At 39.7% G+C, this 17,910-nt stretch overlaps 1 protein-coding gene across 7 annotated transcripts in view; it reads right to left on the bottom strand.

Moving 5' to 3' along the window:
- Positions 1-17,910, bottom strand: part of LOC138737218 (cullin-9-like) — a 260,972-nt gene that overhangs the window by 45,030 nt on the left and 198,032 nt on the right. For all 7 annotated transcript variants that reach the window (XM_069887889.1, XM_069887888.1, XM_069887892.1 and 4 more), the window contains 3 exons: positions 16,434-16,702; positions 7,776-8,136; positions 3,943-4,083 (listed from right to left, as the gene is read on the bottom strand). In XM_069887889.1, coding sequence (XP_069743990.1) covers positions 3,943-4,083; positions 7,776-8,136; positions 16,434-16,702 — 771 coding nt within the window. The remainder of the gene's footprint in view (positions 1-3,942; positions 4,084-7,775; positions 8,137-16,433; positions 16,703-17,910) is intronic.

Here is a 17,910-nt window from a genome sequence, read left to right as displayed (position 1 = left end):
ACTCAGTATCTCTCGTGTGCGGTCCATTAGGTGAGTATTCACCTGTCTGCATTATGGTTCCGCATGCCCGTAGAACCTCGCCTGTGACAGTTTGCGATACCACACTGTGCGCCTGCTCAGCCCACTAAATTTTGGAAGAATCCCCGAGGCAACACCACGGGCAGTGTCTGGGAGAGGTACTGAAGTCTCGGCAACACATTCATTTTAATACAGTTGACCCCACCCACTAAGGTTATGGGCAGGGACATCCATCTTTTTAAGTCCTCCATTCTCTCAATCAAGGGGCTATAATTTAGTTTATACAAATTATTCAAGTTATTGTCTATTCTGACTCCTAGATATTTGATCCCATTTTATGGCCACTTTAACCGTTTTCTTTGTATTGACTGTAATCTCCCTTAGTAAGTGGCATGATTTTGCTCTTGTCCCAATTGACCTTATAACCGGAGATGATCTCCCCATAGTCCTCCAGAGTAGACCACAGCGTGGACAACAAGCTTGCTGGCTCTGTCAGATATATCAGTACATCATTGGCAAATAAATTGATTTTATGTTCTTCCTAGCCTGCTCTAAAACGCTCGATGTCTGGATCCTGGCGAATGGCTTTGGGTAGTGGCTCCATGGCTAGTACGAACAGAGTTGGAGATAGCAGGCACCTTTGTCTACTTGATTTTGTCAGTGGGAAAGCTGGAGAAATTTGTCCGTTGGTCACAGCTTTAGCTTTGGGCTCATGGTACAGCACCCTTGTCCAATTTATAAAAGTTGGCCATAACCCCAACTTTTCCAGCACTTTGAATAAAAAAATCCAATTCCAATCTGTCAAATGTCTTTTCTGCATCCAGGGCCACAGCGAGACCTCTCTCTTTTCTGGTTTGTGCCGGATACATTATACTCAGCAGTCTGTCAATGTTATCTGCTGCCTGTCTCTTTTGCACAAAGCCCAGTTGATTTTTATTTATTAGTTTTGGCAAATGGGACTATAGATTTAGGAGGCTCTTTAATGGAACCTGCATCCACCACTACTCCTGGCAGCCTGTTCCGAGCACCCACCACCTTCTGCGCAAAATATTTGTCCAACATATTTCCCTTAAATGTCCTCCCTTCACCTTAAACACGTGTCCAAAAGCGTGTGTGATGCTTTTACCCTGGCGTGAAGATTCTGTCTGTCCATCTTATGATAATGCTTGGAACATATACTGAGCCCTTCCCCAGATTTTACAGGTTGCTTTGACTTCCTGAGGACTACAGCCATTAGAGCATGAGTACACAATATCAAGATAAGAAATCTGAACTGACTGTGGACAATGCTGGGCTGCAGCACAGAATAAATGTCACGTCTAACATTGCTGACAACTGCATTCAACTAGCTCAGCTGACCTATCCATAAAATACGCACAGCCAAGCCCATGAATCCAAATGCCAGGGATCCCAGCAAGCAGTGGGACCAGTATCTGGGGTCCCAGCAGGTAGTGGAACCAGTCTCTGGGTCCCTGCAGGTAGTGGGACCAGTCTCTGGGTCCTTGCAGGTAGTGGGACCAGTCTCTGGGATCCCAGCAGGCAGTGGGGCCAGTCTCTGGGACCCCAGCAAGCAATGAGACCAATCCAAGTAATAACAACGTTCCCAGGACATGCATCATGTAATTAGAAAATGTTGCTGAAGACTTCAGACAAAAGAAATGAGACACAGAGATTCATATTTTTCACTGGTAATGATAATCCACAAACCTCTGACGTTTGAAACCCATGTTATAAAAAGTCAGTTTTGCTCAACCTCAATGTTAAAATGGAAGACTGCCTGGATTGTGTGTTAGCTAAGCCAACGTTCTGCTAAGTTTTATATTTAATTGCCCACAAACTACCTGCAAGTCAGTGACTAGTGGAGTTCTGCAGGGATCTGTTCTGAGATTCCTGCTCTGTCATTTTTATGAATGACCTGGACGAAGAAGTGGCGGGGGGGGGGGGGGGTCAGTAAGTTTGTAGACGACACAAAGGTTGGAGGTGCTGTGGATAATGCAGGTTCTCATACACCAGGATATAGTCAGGATGCACAGTTGTTTACAGAGGAGGCAGCTGGAGTTCAATCTGGATAAAGACTGTGGATGTTGTCTACATGGATTTTAGTAAGGCCTTTGTTAAGGTCCCGCATGGGAGATTAGCCAGGAAGGTTCAAACGCTGGACGGGAGAAGCCAGAGAGTAGAGGTGGAAGATTGCTTCTCAGTCTGGAGCCCTGTGACAAGTGATGTGCCTCAGGGATTGGTGCTGGGACCATTGTTGTTTGTCATCTATATCAATGATCTGGATGATAATGTGGTCAATTGGATCAGCAAGTTTGCAGATGACACGAAGATTGGAGGTGTTGTGGACAGCAAAGAAGATTTCCAAAAAGCATGCAGAGTGATCTGCACCAGCTAAAAAATGGCAGATGGAATTTAATGTAGAAAAGTGTGAGGTGTTGCATTTTGGGAGGACAAACACAGTAAATGTTAGGGCACTGAGATGTCTGGTAGAACAGAGGGACTTAATACAGACTTGTAATTCCCTGAAAGTGGTGTCACAGATGGACAGGGTTGTAAAGAGAGCTTTTGGCATATTGGCCTTCATTGAGTACAGAAGTTGGGATGTTATGGTAAAATTATAAAAGACATTGGTGAGGCAGAATTTGGAGTATTGTGTTTAGTTTTGGGCACCTAACTACAGGAAAGATATCAATAAGATAGAAAGAGTGCTGAGAAATTTACTAGAATGTTGGCCAGACTTCAGGAACTGAGTTACAGGGAAAGGTTAAATAGGTTAGGACATTATTCCCTGGAGCGTAGAAGAATGAGGGGAGATTTGATAGAGGTATTTAAAATAATGTAGATAGTTTTTTTCCACTGAGGCTAGGTGAGATATAAACCAGAGAACATGGGTTAAGAGTGAAAAGGGAAAAGTTTGAGGGAAACATGAGAGGGAACTTCTTCACACAGAGAGTGGTGGGATCGTGGAACAAGCTGCCAGCTGAGGTGGTGAATGCGGGCTGTATTTTAACATTTAAGAAGAATTTGGACAGGTACATGGATGGGAGAGGAATGGAGAGCTATGGACTAGGTGCAGGTCATTGGGACTAGGCAAAAACAAAATGGTTTGGAACAGATTAGAAGGGCCAAAGGGCCCTGTTTCTGTGCTGTGGTGTTATATGGTTCTAAATGATGTTTTATGGAAAGTCAAACCTGAAGGCGGAGTATATGGTTAAAGGCAGGATCCTTAACACTATGTAAAAACAGAGGGACTTTGGGATCCAAGTCCATAGATCTCTCAAGGTGGCTGCGCAGGTTGATAGGGTAGTTAAGGAGGCCTATGAAATGCTGGCCTTCATTAGTTGGAGGACTGAGTTCAAGAGCCGTGAGGTAATGTTGCAGGTCTATAAAACTGGTTGGACTGCACTTGGAATATATGTTTATTTCTGGTCACCTCATTACAGGAAGGATGCGGAAGCTTTGGAGAAGGTGCAGAGGACATTTCGCACGATGTTGCCTGGGTTGGAGAACATGTCCTGTAAGGCAAGGTTAGCTGATGAAGGGCTTCTCTCCTTGAAGCGAAGGATAAGAGATGACTTAATGGAGATTATGAGAGGCATAGATAGGATGGACAACCAGCACCTATTTCCAGGATGGCAGTAGCAAATATCAGAGGGCATCTGTATACAGTTAGGGGCAATTTCATGGTATTTTTAAAAATCAGAGAGTAGTAGGTCCCTGGAATGCATTGCTGTGGTGGTGATGGAAGCTCTGAAATAAGGACATTTTAAAGACTTAGACAGGCACATGGATGTAAGAAAAATAGGTTATGGGTGTGAGGTGGGGAAGGGTTAGATTGTGGAGTAGGTTAACACAGTATACATAGGTTAACAACCTTGTGGACTGAACAGCGTGAACTATATGTTCTACGAATTTGTATCTTACCTTGACTGCAGTCTCACTATCGCATATCACAGAAGAGATGAACTCATTGGTTGGCTGTGCAGGACAGTCAGAGATTGGACATGTACAATTCTGCACCAAATTCTGTTCAATCCTCGTTATTATATATTCTCTCCAGCAGGACTGAGGACATAAAAGGAGGAAGAATATGTCAAAATACAACCAATAATCCAAAGCTGAGTCATTATCCTCTGTCACTTACACCCGAAAGTACAAGGTCCACCCCCAGGTATCAGGGCTGACAATGAGGAATTATAAATCAGCCTCTCAGTCTCTTCAACACTGCTCCACCATGGCCAATCTGACAGTAAAGTCAATTCTACACTCCCGGTGGCCTGTGGCAATGTTTCCCGTCCTTGATTGTTAAGTACCTATTTACCTCTGCCTAAAAATGATTCAAAGGCTCTGCTTTCCTTGAAACTCCGATGGTAACAAAAAGAGTGCCTGTGTTAAATGGGTAACCTCTTATTTTTAAAAGGTGACGCACATTTCATGGATTTCCCACCAGAGGAAAGTCTTCTCCACACACACTGTCAGATCCCTCAAGATCTTGTGCTCATCAAGTACTCCCCTTCTAAACTGGAGCAGGTAGATGCCTAACCCGTTCAATCTGTAGTGGTGGAAGAAATCTTTGCTGGACTGCTTCCTTCCTTCAGTCAGGAGACCAATAACAAATGCAACATCTCAGACATGGCTTCACCAAGGCCCTTGATAACCAAAGTATCCTTCCCTAATTTTTCATTCAATCTTCCTGACAATAAACCCTAACATTGCGGCACGGTTGGCATAGCAGTTAGCGCAACATTTAGCACAATGCCTTTACAGTGGCAGCAATCAGTACTGGGGTTCGAATCCCACACTGTCTGTAAGGACTTGGTATATTCTCCATTTCTGTGTGGGTTTCCCCCGAGTGCTCCGGTTTCCTCCCACCATTCGAAATGTACCGGGAGTACAGATTAATTGGGTGTAAATTGGACGGCACAGACTCATTGACCGAAATGGCCTGTTACCATGCTGTATGTCTAAATTTAAAAAAAATTAAATTGTCACTTTCTAATTACTTCTTGCAGGATTCATTTTTAAATTTAAAAAATATATAATTTTTCTGCAATGGGATTTTTCACATTTTTCAGACCTGTCCGCCACCAACTTCTCCTGTCTCTATCTCTCACTCGTCCCCTTTGCAAGTGACTGACCCATCTTAGTGCTGCCACTAAATTCTACAATCAGGTGCTTAGCACTTTCATAGAATATAGAATAGTACTGCATGGTGTGACGGAATTGTGCTATTATTAATCTTTAGTTATGGAGCATATATTTTTAATTCAGTTATTTTGTGGGTTTGGACACAGGGTCACCCACAGACACACAATTACACAGAGAGAGACCATTTTGGAAGTCAAAAGGTCTGCTTAGTCATTGTTCTGCTGGAAGCTTGTTTGCTTAAAAAGAGTGGGTGACATCTAATTTAAAACTGTAAGTGTCTTAAAAGTCTTATGACTGTTCTCATTGAGAACTCAAAACAAGAGGTATTTCTCAGGAGCAGCTATGTTCACGTACTGCCATTCTCTGGCTGTGGTCAGCAGACAAAACAGAGTCATATTCACTCATAAACCTTTGGAATTTAAATGTCAAAGACTGCAATGATGTCATGTCACATAATTAAAGACATTTTGTAAGAATATATTACTGAAAACAGAGACATTTTGAGAGCAGAAGATGCTTCACCATCCTGTAGGTAAAACAGGATTGAAGCAGTTGCTTGGTCATCCTGTAACACAGAATTGAAGTACAGCAACCAGAAAGGTACTATTACGTGTTACTCCTGGTCAAAGGAGAACATAAGTGGCTTTTGAAAGAGAATGATCATTTCTGACTGTCTCTTTAAGAGAGAGAGAGGGCAGACCTAATGTGTTATTTCTACATGGCACTTCATGTAAACCTTGCCTGGGTTTGTGAAATCAGCGTGTGAAACACAGATTCTGAAACCTCCAAGCAAAAGAGGGATATTTGAGGAAAATCATTTGTATGAAGAAACATTGCTCTGAAAAACTCATCAAGAAATTCGTGAGTTTTAAATGGGTCTGACGACTTGATGTTTCAAAATACTTTGTAACAACTTTTGAGCAACAATTTAAAGAATCTGAGTTTCAAAACAAAACTGACTGAATTGTGGCTAAATAATGGTCTTGGTTTGGCTGCCCCATCCGCAACCCCCCCCCCCATCCCGCCAAGCACATACACACACACACACATTGAGGGGTTAAGTTAGAGTTAAGTAAAAAGTGTATATTATTAATAGAAATTACTGTTTGGAGATACTATTATCTATGGTAAATTCCCATTGTTGCTGATCTAGTATATAACAGTTACATCCAAGATATTTATACAAATTGTAACAGGTCGAGGCTACAGCCTCCGTCCCTGTGGCAACCAATTTATTTTATCTTGACATCCAGAAAAAGAGCTATTTAAGCAGAATGGTGGTTCAAAATGGAATTCCAAAAGCATCCAAAGTTTCTACACCCCCTCCCCTCCCCAAACTGTTCTCATGTACTTGGTGCCATGATCGGTTCTCAAATCTATCATTAACAGTCACCACAAAGCTGGAAAACCCATCCTCAATTGGTGAATACAGACTCATGGCTGAAGGACTCACACAGGCAGCAAGCTACTGGACACTGGCTCCTGAGAATAAGATATCGGAACCAGGATTCATGAGGGTGCTGAGGGCAAGATTGGTTCCCTAAGGGCCTCAGATGCAGAAGACTTCCTATCAGGGGGTTTGGATCTGTAGTTCTTGTTGCCAAAGGTTTGAAACCTCTGTGCAGCTCCAGAGGCTGCAGGGGTGCTGGAGGCAAAGCCATAGACACTTGGTGTCTCTAAAGAGACTCTCTCTTGCTTCTATTGTTAGGGGCGCCAAGCAATGCTTATGGTGACTCTTTGTTTGTCTTAAGACAAAAATTAAAGTACATCAAATATATTAAATTTTTAATGTATTATTATGTAACAATAAAAGGAACCTTTGATCCTTTGAAGATCACCCACAGATTTATTCAGACAACATGTATAAGTTTATTTCTGTAGATGCCCAGCACGTACCTCAGAAGAAACAAGTATCAACTTAAGATAGAGGGAGGATGAAGAGATGACAGAATTCTGGAGGAAGCTGAAGTTTGTTGAGTGTGGAGTGTTTGAGTTCCAATCCTAACTGCAGGCTTAATACATGACCACTTTTATTTCCTTAAACCCACATTGTCACACATTCACTGCCCCATCTTGCTGTCACATTGAATCTCTGTAAACCTTATACCTGCACCCAGCTCTGATCAAATGACACAGCCCCGCAAACTGGAAGTAGATCAGAGAACAGAATGGGCCCTTCAGCCCACTATGTTGTGCCAACCTATTCCTTCCCTCTCTCACAGCTTTTCTAGTTTTCTTACATCTTATATCTAAATGTCCTGATTGTGTGACCCTCAACCACATCCTTGAAAATGCATTCCAGGCACTCATCACTCTCTGATGTCTCCCCTAAACCTTCCTCCTTTCACCTTAAACTGATATCCTCTCGCATTGGCAATGGTCTCCCCTGGAAAAAGGTACTGGCTAACCACCTGACCAATGCTTCTCATATTCTTGTGCGCCGCTATCAAGTCGCCTTTCATCCATCATCGCTCCAAAGAGAGAAGTCCCAGCTCACTCATAAGACACAGTCTCCTGGTAAATCTCCCTCTCCAAAGCTTGCAGATCCTTCTCATAATGAAGTGACTAGAACTGACCCCCATACAATGCAGCAGGAAAGATGAACTCACCTTGCAGCAGTAGTGCGCACAACAAAGGGTGGGAGCATCTTCGCCATCAGACAGCAGATTGAGACAAACAGGGCACTGGGTGATGGGGCTGCTCAGAGACTGTGGATTCTGCACCTTAAGACCTGCCACCAGCAAGAGACCCTCACGGTCTTCGGCGTATCGCTGGATCAGCAATTCAACATTCCACTTGGTGTGCATTAGCAAATGCTGGGCCTCGTCGGGGGAGATGCTGAGCATGTCCGCTACCTGCAGAACCGTCTGGCTCATCAATTGCTGCACCTCCTCTTGGCTCATGGTCCGTCCCATTGACATGAGCAACGTCTCCAGCACTCCTTCCTCTGAAGTCTGCGATCTGTCAATGCTTAGAACAAACCAAAGAACAACCGGCTTAACCTAGAAGCACTGAACGATCAGATTCAATTTCAGATTTATTGTCAGAGTAAAAAAATGACATCAGATTCCTTTTCCTGTAGGCAATCCAGAATTAACACTTATTGGTAATAAAAAAAACTGTACAGAACATACACAAATAAATAACGAAATGTACACAGATAAAGAAATGTCAAGAAACTAAGAGAATTAAGAAAAATCAATAAAGTGCAAAAGTAAGAGTTTTTAAATGAGCCGCTGATTGAGTTTGTTGTTGAGGAGTCTGATGGTGGAGGGTAGCAGCTGTTCCTGAACTTGGTGGTGCGAATCTTGTGGTACCTACACCTCTTTCCTGATGGCAGCAGCGAGAACAGAGCGTGTGTGAGTGGTGTGGGTCCTGGATGATTGCTGTCGCTCTCTTTTGGAGGACTTTACGCTCAGGGATATTGTTAACTGTGAGACTCAGAGATTGATGATAGTGTGGAACGAGCTGCCAGCTGAGGTAGTGAATGTAGGATCAATTTTAACATTTAAGAAAAATGTGGACAGGTACATGGATGGGAGGGATATTGAATGGGTACTGGTCAATGGGACAAGGCAGAATTCTAGTTTGGCAGAGACTAGAAAGGCCTGTTTTCTGTGTTGTAATGTTCTATGGGTCGAACCATTTTCATTGAAACAGTCAAATGGTTATTGACTTTTCCTGTTTTTGCTGACCTTCTCTCCTCTCCCCTCCCTTCATCTCTCCTCCCCCTTCTCTCTCTATTCACCTAGCCATCCCTCCTTCTCGAGCTTGCTGCTGTGCCCTACCTCCCTTCTCCACCTATTACCTTCTGCCTTTGCGACCATGCCTTCACCTCAACTCTTTTGTTCGGAAGCCTTCCGACATTTTTCCATACCTTGATGAAGCCCAAAACGTCGGTTAGGCATTTTTACTTATGCTATATAAAGGACACAGTTTGACCTGCTGAATTTCTTCAGCTTTGTGTTTTTTCTTCAACTGCGATTTCTGTAGGTTTGTGTTTTACTCAAAATGCCAAGGTATTGTTGAACTAGGGCCCAGTCTGGTGGCTTAGGTGGTGCATGATAGAAGGGAGAGTTCCTCAACCATTACTCCCCACAAAACTAATCACATGCCTCAATGCCACTTTTGTACACTTGCTTTGCAGTGTTGATGTCGTTTTGCTCGATAAACAAATATTTTTTAGAAGACGACTGAGGTGGGAATCAAAGCTAAACACAATCTGTTGGAGAAATTCAGCAGGTAGAGCAGAATCAGTGGGAGAAAAAGAATGGCCAATATATTGAGCCTAGATATAGGATCAATATAGTATTCCAGCTCGTAAGATTTTGGCGCAAAGCTTCGACCATTTTTCTCCCCCTGATGCTGGTTGACCTGCTGAGTTCCTACGACAGATTGTGTTTCACTGCATTTTAAACTCATTCCTGGTGAAGCCCATGAGGAGACATGAAAATGTGCTCCATAAATCTTCTTTCTTCCTAACCTGTGTGGAAATCTAAAAGTTATAGGGCAATTGTGAACTGAACTGAGGTGGTTTACCTTTGATTTTAGAATTAAAACATCAAGTAATTCAATCCAATGGAACAAAAGACCCCCGAGGTTTGACCCAAAGTGCCAATTGTTCCCTATCAGGACCAAAGAATGGTTTAATTGGGCTCAATTATAAATCTAGGTATGGGTTCAGTTTAGAAGAAAAACATAAGGGATAGTGTGACAGAGTATATAGATATGTTTTTGGGAGATAAATTGCGAAAGGTTTATTAGAGTAGGTCACATACAAACACTTTAAAACAGATCTTATTTAAAATATTGGAGCTCTGCTAATGGTAGACATATCGGCTCCACAGCTTTTGCAAGAACTTTGAAGAGTGCTCAAGAGACTTCACTAATGGATTGTTTACAAAAGGCAACAGATGAAAAATCTTGTTGGAGCCACAGATTGTCTGGAGAAGTTCTAAGAGGGTCATGTGGTTTTGCAAGCAGAGAGTCAAACAGGCTTTTTCTCAGAGAGAGAGAGACAGAGAGAGAGAGAAAGAGAAAGAGAGAGAGAGAGAGAGAGAGAGAGAGAGAGACATACACACAGAAGAATCAGTTCTACAGTGTTTCAGCCAGCAAGAGCAGCTGGGACTGGAACAGGACAAGCTGGTAAGCTTGTGGAAAGCCCTATTTGGAAAACGGCCTGGTCAAAGCCCTTGTGGTTCATGCAAGAGAAGAGGACTGGCTGTCTAATGTTTCGCTTGGAAATAAGAAAAATAAGAAAGAACTCTGTGGTGACCTGAAAGAGAGAGGTTATTATCTGGAGAACCCTGAGGGGGGCAAGTTTCGTCAGCACGACACTGAAGTGGCTGGGTGTCCATCGTACAACAAATCTCTTTGAAAACCGACAAGAACCTTCCTGAGTGGTAACCATTTACCTTTAAAGCACCAAAGCCTGGTGAACTTTATAAATGTTAAATTCTGTGCACAGTATAAGAATTGCCTGCAACCAGTGAACTTGGAGGTATGAGAAGTGAGATTGGACTATGAACCAAAGAACTTTTCTGAACATACACACACATTGCATACACGGGTGCTTAGAATTAGAAAAGGGTTAAGTAAATAAGTCAATAGTGATAAGTTAAAGTGTGATTCTGTATTCATGTTTAAAGATAATTAAAAGCAACTTTTGTTTAAGTAACCATTTGTCGTGGTGCATATCTATTGCTGCTGGGTTTTGCGGTTCTCTGGGCTTGTATCAATAGAATAATTTAATTGTTAAAATTTAGACATCCAACATGGTAACAGGCCCTTTTGGCCATGAGCCAAATTGCATCTAATTAACTTACACTCCTGGTACGTTTTGACAGTGGGAGGATAATGGAGCATCTGGAGGAAACCCATGATGACATGGGGAGAACGTAGAAACTCCTTACGGACAGCGCCAGATTTGAACCCCGGTCCCGAAGCTGGTGTTGTAACAAAACGTTGTGCTACTACTACGCTAACTGTGCTGTCCCATACAGTAACATTTTAGCAATTACATTAGAAGACAAGCGTGTGGACACAGCAGAGAAAGATGAAGGCAAGTTTATAATATCTGAGATGCACAAGAGACTGCAGACATTGGTATCTGGAGCAGTGTCTGCTGAAGGAACTTGGCAGGCTGTGCAATTTCAATGGAAGGCAAGGAATGGTTGATGTTTTAAGCCAGAGTCCTTCATCAAGATGAGGGTCTCAATTAAGGGCTCCAGCCTGAAATTTTGACTTTTTATTAACTTCCATTGATGCTCTTATCCTATTGAGTTCCTCCAGCATATTGTTACTACATAATGGACAAGGTATGTGTTTACATTAAAGGACAAGAATAGTGCCTTGACACCACAAGGGAATCAAGAGTTAGATCAAAGTGAACTTTACACAAATGTTTTAATGTTAATAGAGGGTGGTTCTCATCTGACTAATATAAATCAATGTCATAAGTATGTTGAATCGGCTTGTATGTAGCCTCTTGTTATGTCTGGCTGAATTTGGTAATTACTAGAGATGGAGAAGACAGTAATTAGGATGAAGGGTATGATGTGGTAAGTTTCAATGGTCAATACCAGAGGACATAGAACACTACAGCACAGAAAACAGGTTCTTCGGCCCTTCTAGTCTGTGCTGAACTATCATTATGCCTAGTCCCATGGACATGTACTCAGTCCACATTGCTCCATTCCCTGCCTATCCATGTACCTCTCCAAGTTTTTCTTTTTGAAAATTTTATTTTCTGTTTACATCAAAACATATACAGTATTTACCCGTAACATGAAAAAGATAAAATTACGACTCAAAAATAATACAATTTTTATATATTTTCTCCCCCACCCACCCTCTCCCTCCCCAAAAAAGTAGGAAAAAAAAAGTCTGTCTAATAAACCTATATCTTATAATCAATTAATTGTAATTTACATAACAGTCTTAAATCATAACTAATTAGGGTGGGTTGGATGGTGGGGGGGGGGGTGCGTGGTGGATGTAGCAATAAAATCCATGTAGGGTTTCCAAATCTTATCAAATTATTCTGGTTGATTTTGTAAATTATACAATATTCTCTCTAATGACATACAATTTAATAATTCCATTCACCATCTATTCAACCCCACAATATCACCCCAGATTTCCATGTTACTGCTATAGATTTCTTTGCTATCACTATTGCTACACTTAAAAACTTCTTTTGTTAAGTATCTAACTTCAATTGGGAAATATCTCCCAATAAAAATACTCTGGGATCCTTCAAAATTTGCGTCTTCAAAACCCGTCCCAATAAAATACTGACATCTTTCCAAAACTTATCTACCTTTTCACATGGCCAGACTGCATGCAAAAAGAATCCTACTTCTTTATTACGTCAAACACATTGGTCAGGACAATTCGAATGAAGTGCATTCAATTTATATGGAGTATAATATTTATGATGTAAAAAATTAAATTGTATCATTTGATATCTAACATTAATTGTATTAGTTACACTTTCATAACATAATTTTGACCATAATTTGTCTTGAATCTGTATATTTTCATCTTTCTCCCATCTAGATATAGATTTAAATAAATCCTTTTTCTGAGTAGTCTCTTGTAATTTAATATTAGTAATAAATCTTTCAATAAACTATCTGTTATTAGATATACAAATAGACTTTGTTTTGGTAATTTAAAATTCCTCCCTTATTTTTTTTAAATATGATTTCATTTGATAATAAGGAAAAATAGTATTATGTGGTATATTATACTTATCTTTCAATTGATTAAAAGTCAAGAAAATAGATCCCAAAAAGTAATCCCTTATTTTTTTTTATTCCACAATTATAATAAACATAAAAATAATGGTTATCAACCATTAAAGGGTTTTGATTTAATATCATTTTAGCCAACTGATAATTCTTCATTCCTCTTTCTACATGTATTCTATTCCATACTTTAAGTATATGCTTCATAATTGGTGTATCAGATTTTCCTTTCAATTGTGGTAGCCCACAATTGCGTAGATCGGGCTGGCACATCGCGCGGCAGCAGACACAGACAGAGATCACTAAAGCAACTCCCAGGATAACAGCCCTAAAATGGCGTTGGTCAAGCTGCACAGCTAACTCATCAGAAACAGGCTGGGGAAGAAGGGACAATATTGTTATTCATACGGCTGACTTAGTCAATCAGCAAAATCGGCGGGGACTTGAACAGTATAAGAGCAGCCTTTCTAGCCCGAATAAAGGAGTGAGCTTAATCTGCCACACTCTGTGTGTGTGTGTGTGTGTGTGTGTGTGTGTGTGTGTGTGTGTGTGTGTGTGTGTGTGTGTGTGTGTGTGTGTGTTTCTTTGTAGCGGTCGGCTACATAGTAACCCCTCTTGCCATTTATACAAAATATGTTCAGAATTACTTTCTCCTATTTTATTCATTTCAATTTGCACCCACACAAACTTTTCATTGGTCTGATAACAAGAGGATAAGTTGAAACATTTTATAATAATTTTTAAAATTAGGCAATCGAAGTTCCCCTTGATCAAATTTCCACATTAAATTTTCCAATGCCACCCAAGGTATTTTATTGCTCCAAATAAATCTTCTTACACTTTTATTTAAATCCTGAAAAAATATTATTGGTACAAAAATTGGTAAAGATTGAAAAAGGTATAGTATTCTAGGAAACATATTCACCTTCACACAATTAACTCTTCCTAATAAAGAAATTGGCAAATATTTCCATCTTAATAAATCTTCTTTAATTTTCCTCAATAAAGGTATGTAATTTAATTTAAAATTATTTAAATTCTTATTAATAATTCCCAAATATTTAATTGCACCAGTTTACCATTTAAATTTTGTCCTTTTCTTAACTTGAATATAATCTGTCTCAATCATTGGCATTACTTCACTTTTATCAATATTTACTTTGTAACCTGATATGAACCCATACTCCGCCAATCGATCATTTACTTTTCTTTATGAACTTTCAGGGTTTGTAACATATAGCATTACATCATATGCAAAAAGACTAATTTTGTGCTCTTTATCATGTATTTAAGCCCTCAATCTCATTATCACTTCTAATCACCTCAGCTAAAGTCTAGATGATCTTTCCAACAAAAAGATTTTGATATTTGTCTATTTATAATCACTTTAGCCTTTGGAGAATTATATAAATGCTCTTATCCAATTTATAAAACTTGTCGTAATTCCTAAAAAACTTCAGTACTTTAAATAAATAGTCCCATTCTAATCTATCAAACGTCTTTTCTGCATCTAAAGCTAAGGCTACTGATGGTATTTTTCTGTTCTGAGCCATATCTATTAGACTTAAAAAGCTAACAATATTATCAGCTGATCTATTTTTAATAAAACCTGTTTGGTCCATATTAATCAATTCAGGCAAACATTTAGCTAATCTATTAGGTATTAATTTGGATAAAATTTTATAATCAGTATTCAATAATGAAATTGGTCTATAAGAAAATGGAAGCAAAGGATCCTTCTCTTTTTGTTTGGAATAACTGTTATTAACACAGTTTTAAATGCCTCAGGTAAGTCCCAAAGATCTTCCATTTGATCTAACAATCCCAGAAATATCGGAATTAATAACTCTTTAAATTCTTTGTAAAACTCCGGAGAGAAACCATCCTCCCCTGGAGCCTTGTTATTTGGTAGACACATCAATATATCATATAATTTTGTAACTGTAAATGGATTTGCTAATTCTGTCTTCTCTTCTATGCTTATCTGTGAAAAAGTAATTTTGAACAAATATTCATCTATTTTATCCACATCTTTCAAAAATTCTGATTTATATAATTTCTTATAAAATTTCATAAACACATCATTAATACCTTGTGTTTTATAAGATGACCTGAATCTTCTTTTACAGCTACTTGTTCAGTCTTCAATTACCATGCTAAAACTTTATGTGCTTTATCTCCCAATTTGTAATATTTTTGTCGGGTTCGTCTTATATTCCTCTCTTCTCTATAGTTTGTAGTGTTTGTATTGTTTTAAGCTTCAATTTCTTTAAATTCAACATTTTCCTTTGTTCATCATTCCCTTGATTTTGTAATTCTTTTTCCATTTTATTATTTCCTTTTCCAAAGAATTAACTTCAGGCATATATTCTTTTTTAACCTTAGCCATGTTACTTATTATTTGTCCTTTTAAATAAGCCTTCAAAGAATCTCATACCACAAACAGTTACAGATGTTCATTCAGGTCAATAATTTTTTTTATCTGTTGCCTTATAAAATCACCAAAACCTTTCCTTTTCAACAATGCTGTATTAAACGTCCATCTATAACCTATTTTTTTCTCCTTCTCCAATAAAACTGACATAACTAAAGTCAATGATGAGACAATATCCTCGCTTGATATTCAATACTATGAACTCTTGACTGAAGCTGAGAGGCGATTAAAACCATATCTATACAGGAATATGTCTCATCCCTATAAGAATAAAATGAATAATCCCTAGTATCAGGATGCATCTTCCTCCAACTATCCACGTTTCATTTTGATTCATAAAGCTCCACACACATATTTACCCTTCTCCATGTATAAACCTGAAGAGCAGATTGTTCCAACAGCTCGCCTGAGTTTACTTAGTAGGGTAGCATGGTCGCACTGTTTCCGACAAATAAGATGAACTCAAAGAGTAAAGGTTGAAGAGAACATATGACCAATATTTCAGAGGGGAGGAGGAATAACAAAACATGAAATATTTAAGTTTATGGCAGCCTGCTCCCAGTCCTTCTGTTGAAGTGTACCTGGGAAACCACATCTTTGGCAGGTAAGAAATGGAAAGCCCTTCTTTTCCAAGTGTCATTTTGGCCTATTGATAGGGAAAAAAAGCCTGATTTATTCCAGGCTCAATCTTACTAAATAACACCCAGGTGAAAATACACAAGTCTATTCTTTTTCCACAGAGGCAATTGGCCTCAAAATAAAGTACAGCTTGAATAACATACAAAAAGCAGGAAGAGAGAACACCCCATTAGTTTCAACTGGAGACACACCAGACACTGGTGCTAGAACCTGAAGCAAAAATAAAAGTCTGCTGGAGGAACTCAGCAGGTCGAGTGGCATCAGTGGAATAAAACAAATGAGTCTTGACACTGACCAGACTTATAGTTTCAAACTCCAAATTCCACACTCTCCCTCTTACTTTATTAGAAAAGGTGTAATTTGGTGCAAAACCCAAGGAGTTAAAGACACACAACTGACATTAATCACTATGTTGGTGTGGACCACTGGTGTTTTGATGTTACCTAAGTATTGATAGATTCTCTTTGCCATTGTTGTTTGATGCTGTGGGTTTTGAATCAAGCTTTTGAAGCATTATTTGTGCTTGTCCTTTCCGTGGGGTCGTTGGATCTTCAAGCACGTACTCCAGAATGTGAAGGTTGTCCGTGTTACGTCTGATGTAATCCTTGCTGATAAGGTGCATGATGCAGGACAGAACATCCATACTGCTGCAATGAGAGCGAAGGAATTTGTTCACTGAACTTGATTCTTGGTTCTGACACTTGTCGATCACCTGCAAAATGATCAGCGATACAATGTTAAAAATAGCTTGTAATTCAAGCCCTCCAGTCTCATTAATAATAATGATAATAGCACAAAACTCGCACCACCAGGTTCAGGAACAGCTCTACCCCTCCACCATCAGATTCCTCAACAACAAACTCAATCAGGGCATATTTAAGGACTCTTACTTTTGCACTCTATTTATTTTTTTCCCTCTGTATTGCATAGTTTGTTTAACTTTTTTTATTTGTTTACATGTATACATTGAGTCAGTTTTATTTTGCACTGCCAATAAATGCTAATTCTGTCGTGCCTGCAGAAAAAGGAATCTCAGGGTGGCATGTGATGTCACGTATGTACTGAAAATAAATCTGAATCTGAACTAATATAGTTCAATGTATAGGTCAACTCACATTGAAAATAGTTCATTTATCATGAATAACAAGTCCATTGACTTAAACAGGCATTTAATGGTTCATTCCTGGATCTTTCACAAGGCTGAAGTTGCCCATTCAATCCCCTGCTAACTGATTCGCTCATTGAACATGACAGTGGAAATGTGAACCCTACAAGGCCAAAGAGGATCCAGAATAAATCTTGGCCTCAACTGGGTGAATTGCAATCAAACAAGGAACAGAGAGGAACCCCAGGAGTGGCTTCCTTGCCTCGGTTTGGATTTGAGGGAAATGTTTACCAGAATTCCCACTTTGTGGGAGATGTAAGAAGCTGGGAGGTCATAGAGAGAAGAGGCAGACGGAAAAGCACTCTGATAGGAGGGAGGAAAACAGGTGTGGGTGGTGGGTATGGAAAATATGCCTATGCACTATTCATTATGTATTCATTAATCCATTGCTATGTAACAATTTACTATGTACTTCAACTACACTGTTTATGGGAAATACTAATATAATTAAGAAACAGCCACAGTATGTAGAAAAGTTGGCTGATTACAGAATGTGTAGAATTTGCTGACTTTAAAACACAAAGAGGGAAAATATTTTCATCCCCAAGGTTACACAAAACTGCTAACTTTAAAACATTAGAGAGAAAACACCAAGGTCATACATGGGAGTAACAGGAGATCAGATAGGAGAAGTTAGACAGGACAAGGTAGGGGAGCCATAGTGGTAAGTGATTTATTCTGAAACAGGCCGGTTACAAGATAAGTGAAGCACAAGGAGAAGTGATAAGAGTACCATGACCGAGAAACGAACCCAG

Source organism: Narcine bancroftii, chromosome 6, assembly GCF_036971445.1.
Source record: "Narcine bancroftii isolate sNarBan1 chromosome 6, sNarBan1.hap1, whole genome shotgun sequence".
In the NCBI taxonomy this organism is placed as follows: Eukaryota; Metazoa; Chordata; class Chondrichthyes; order Torpediniformes; family Narcinidae; genus Narcine; species Narcine bancroftii.
Note: the sequence above shows the minus strand (reverse complement) of the source record. Positions and strands in the feature narration are given on the sequence as shown.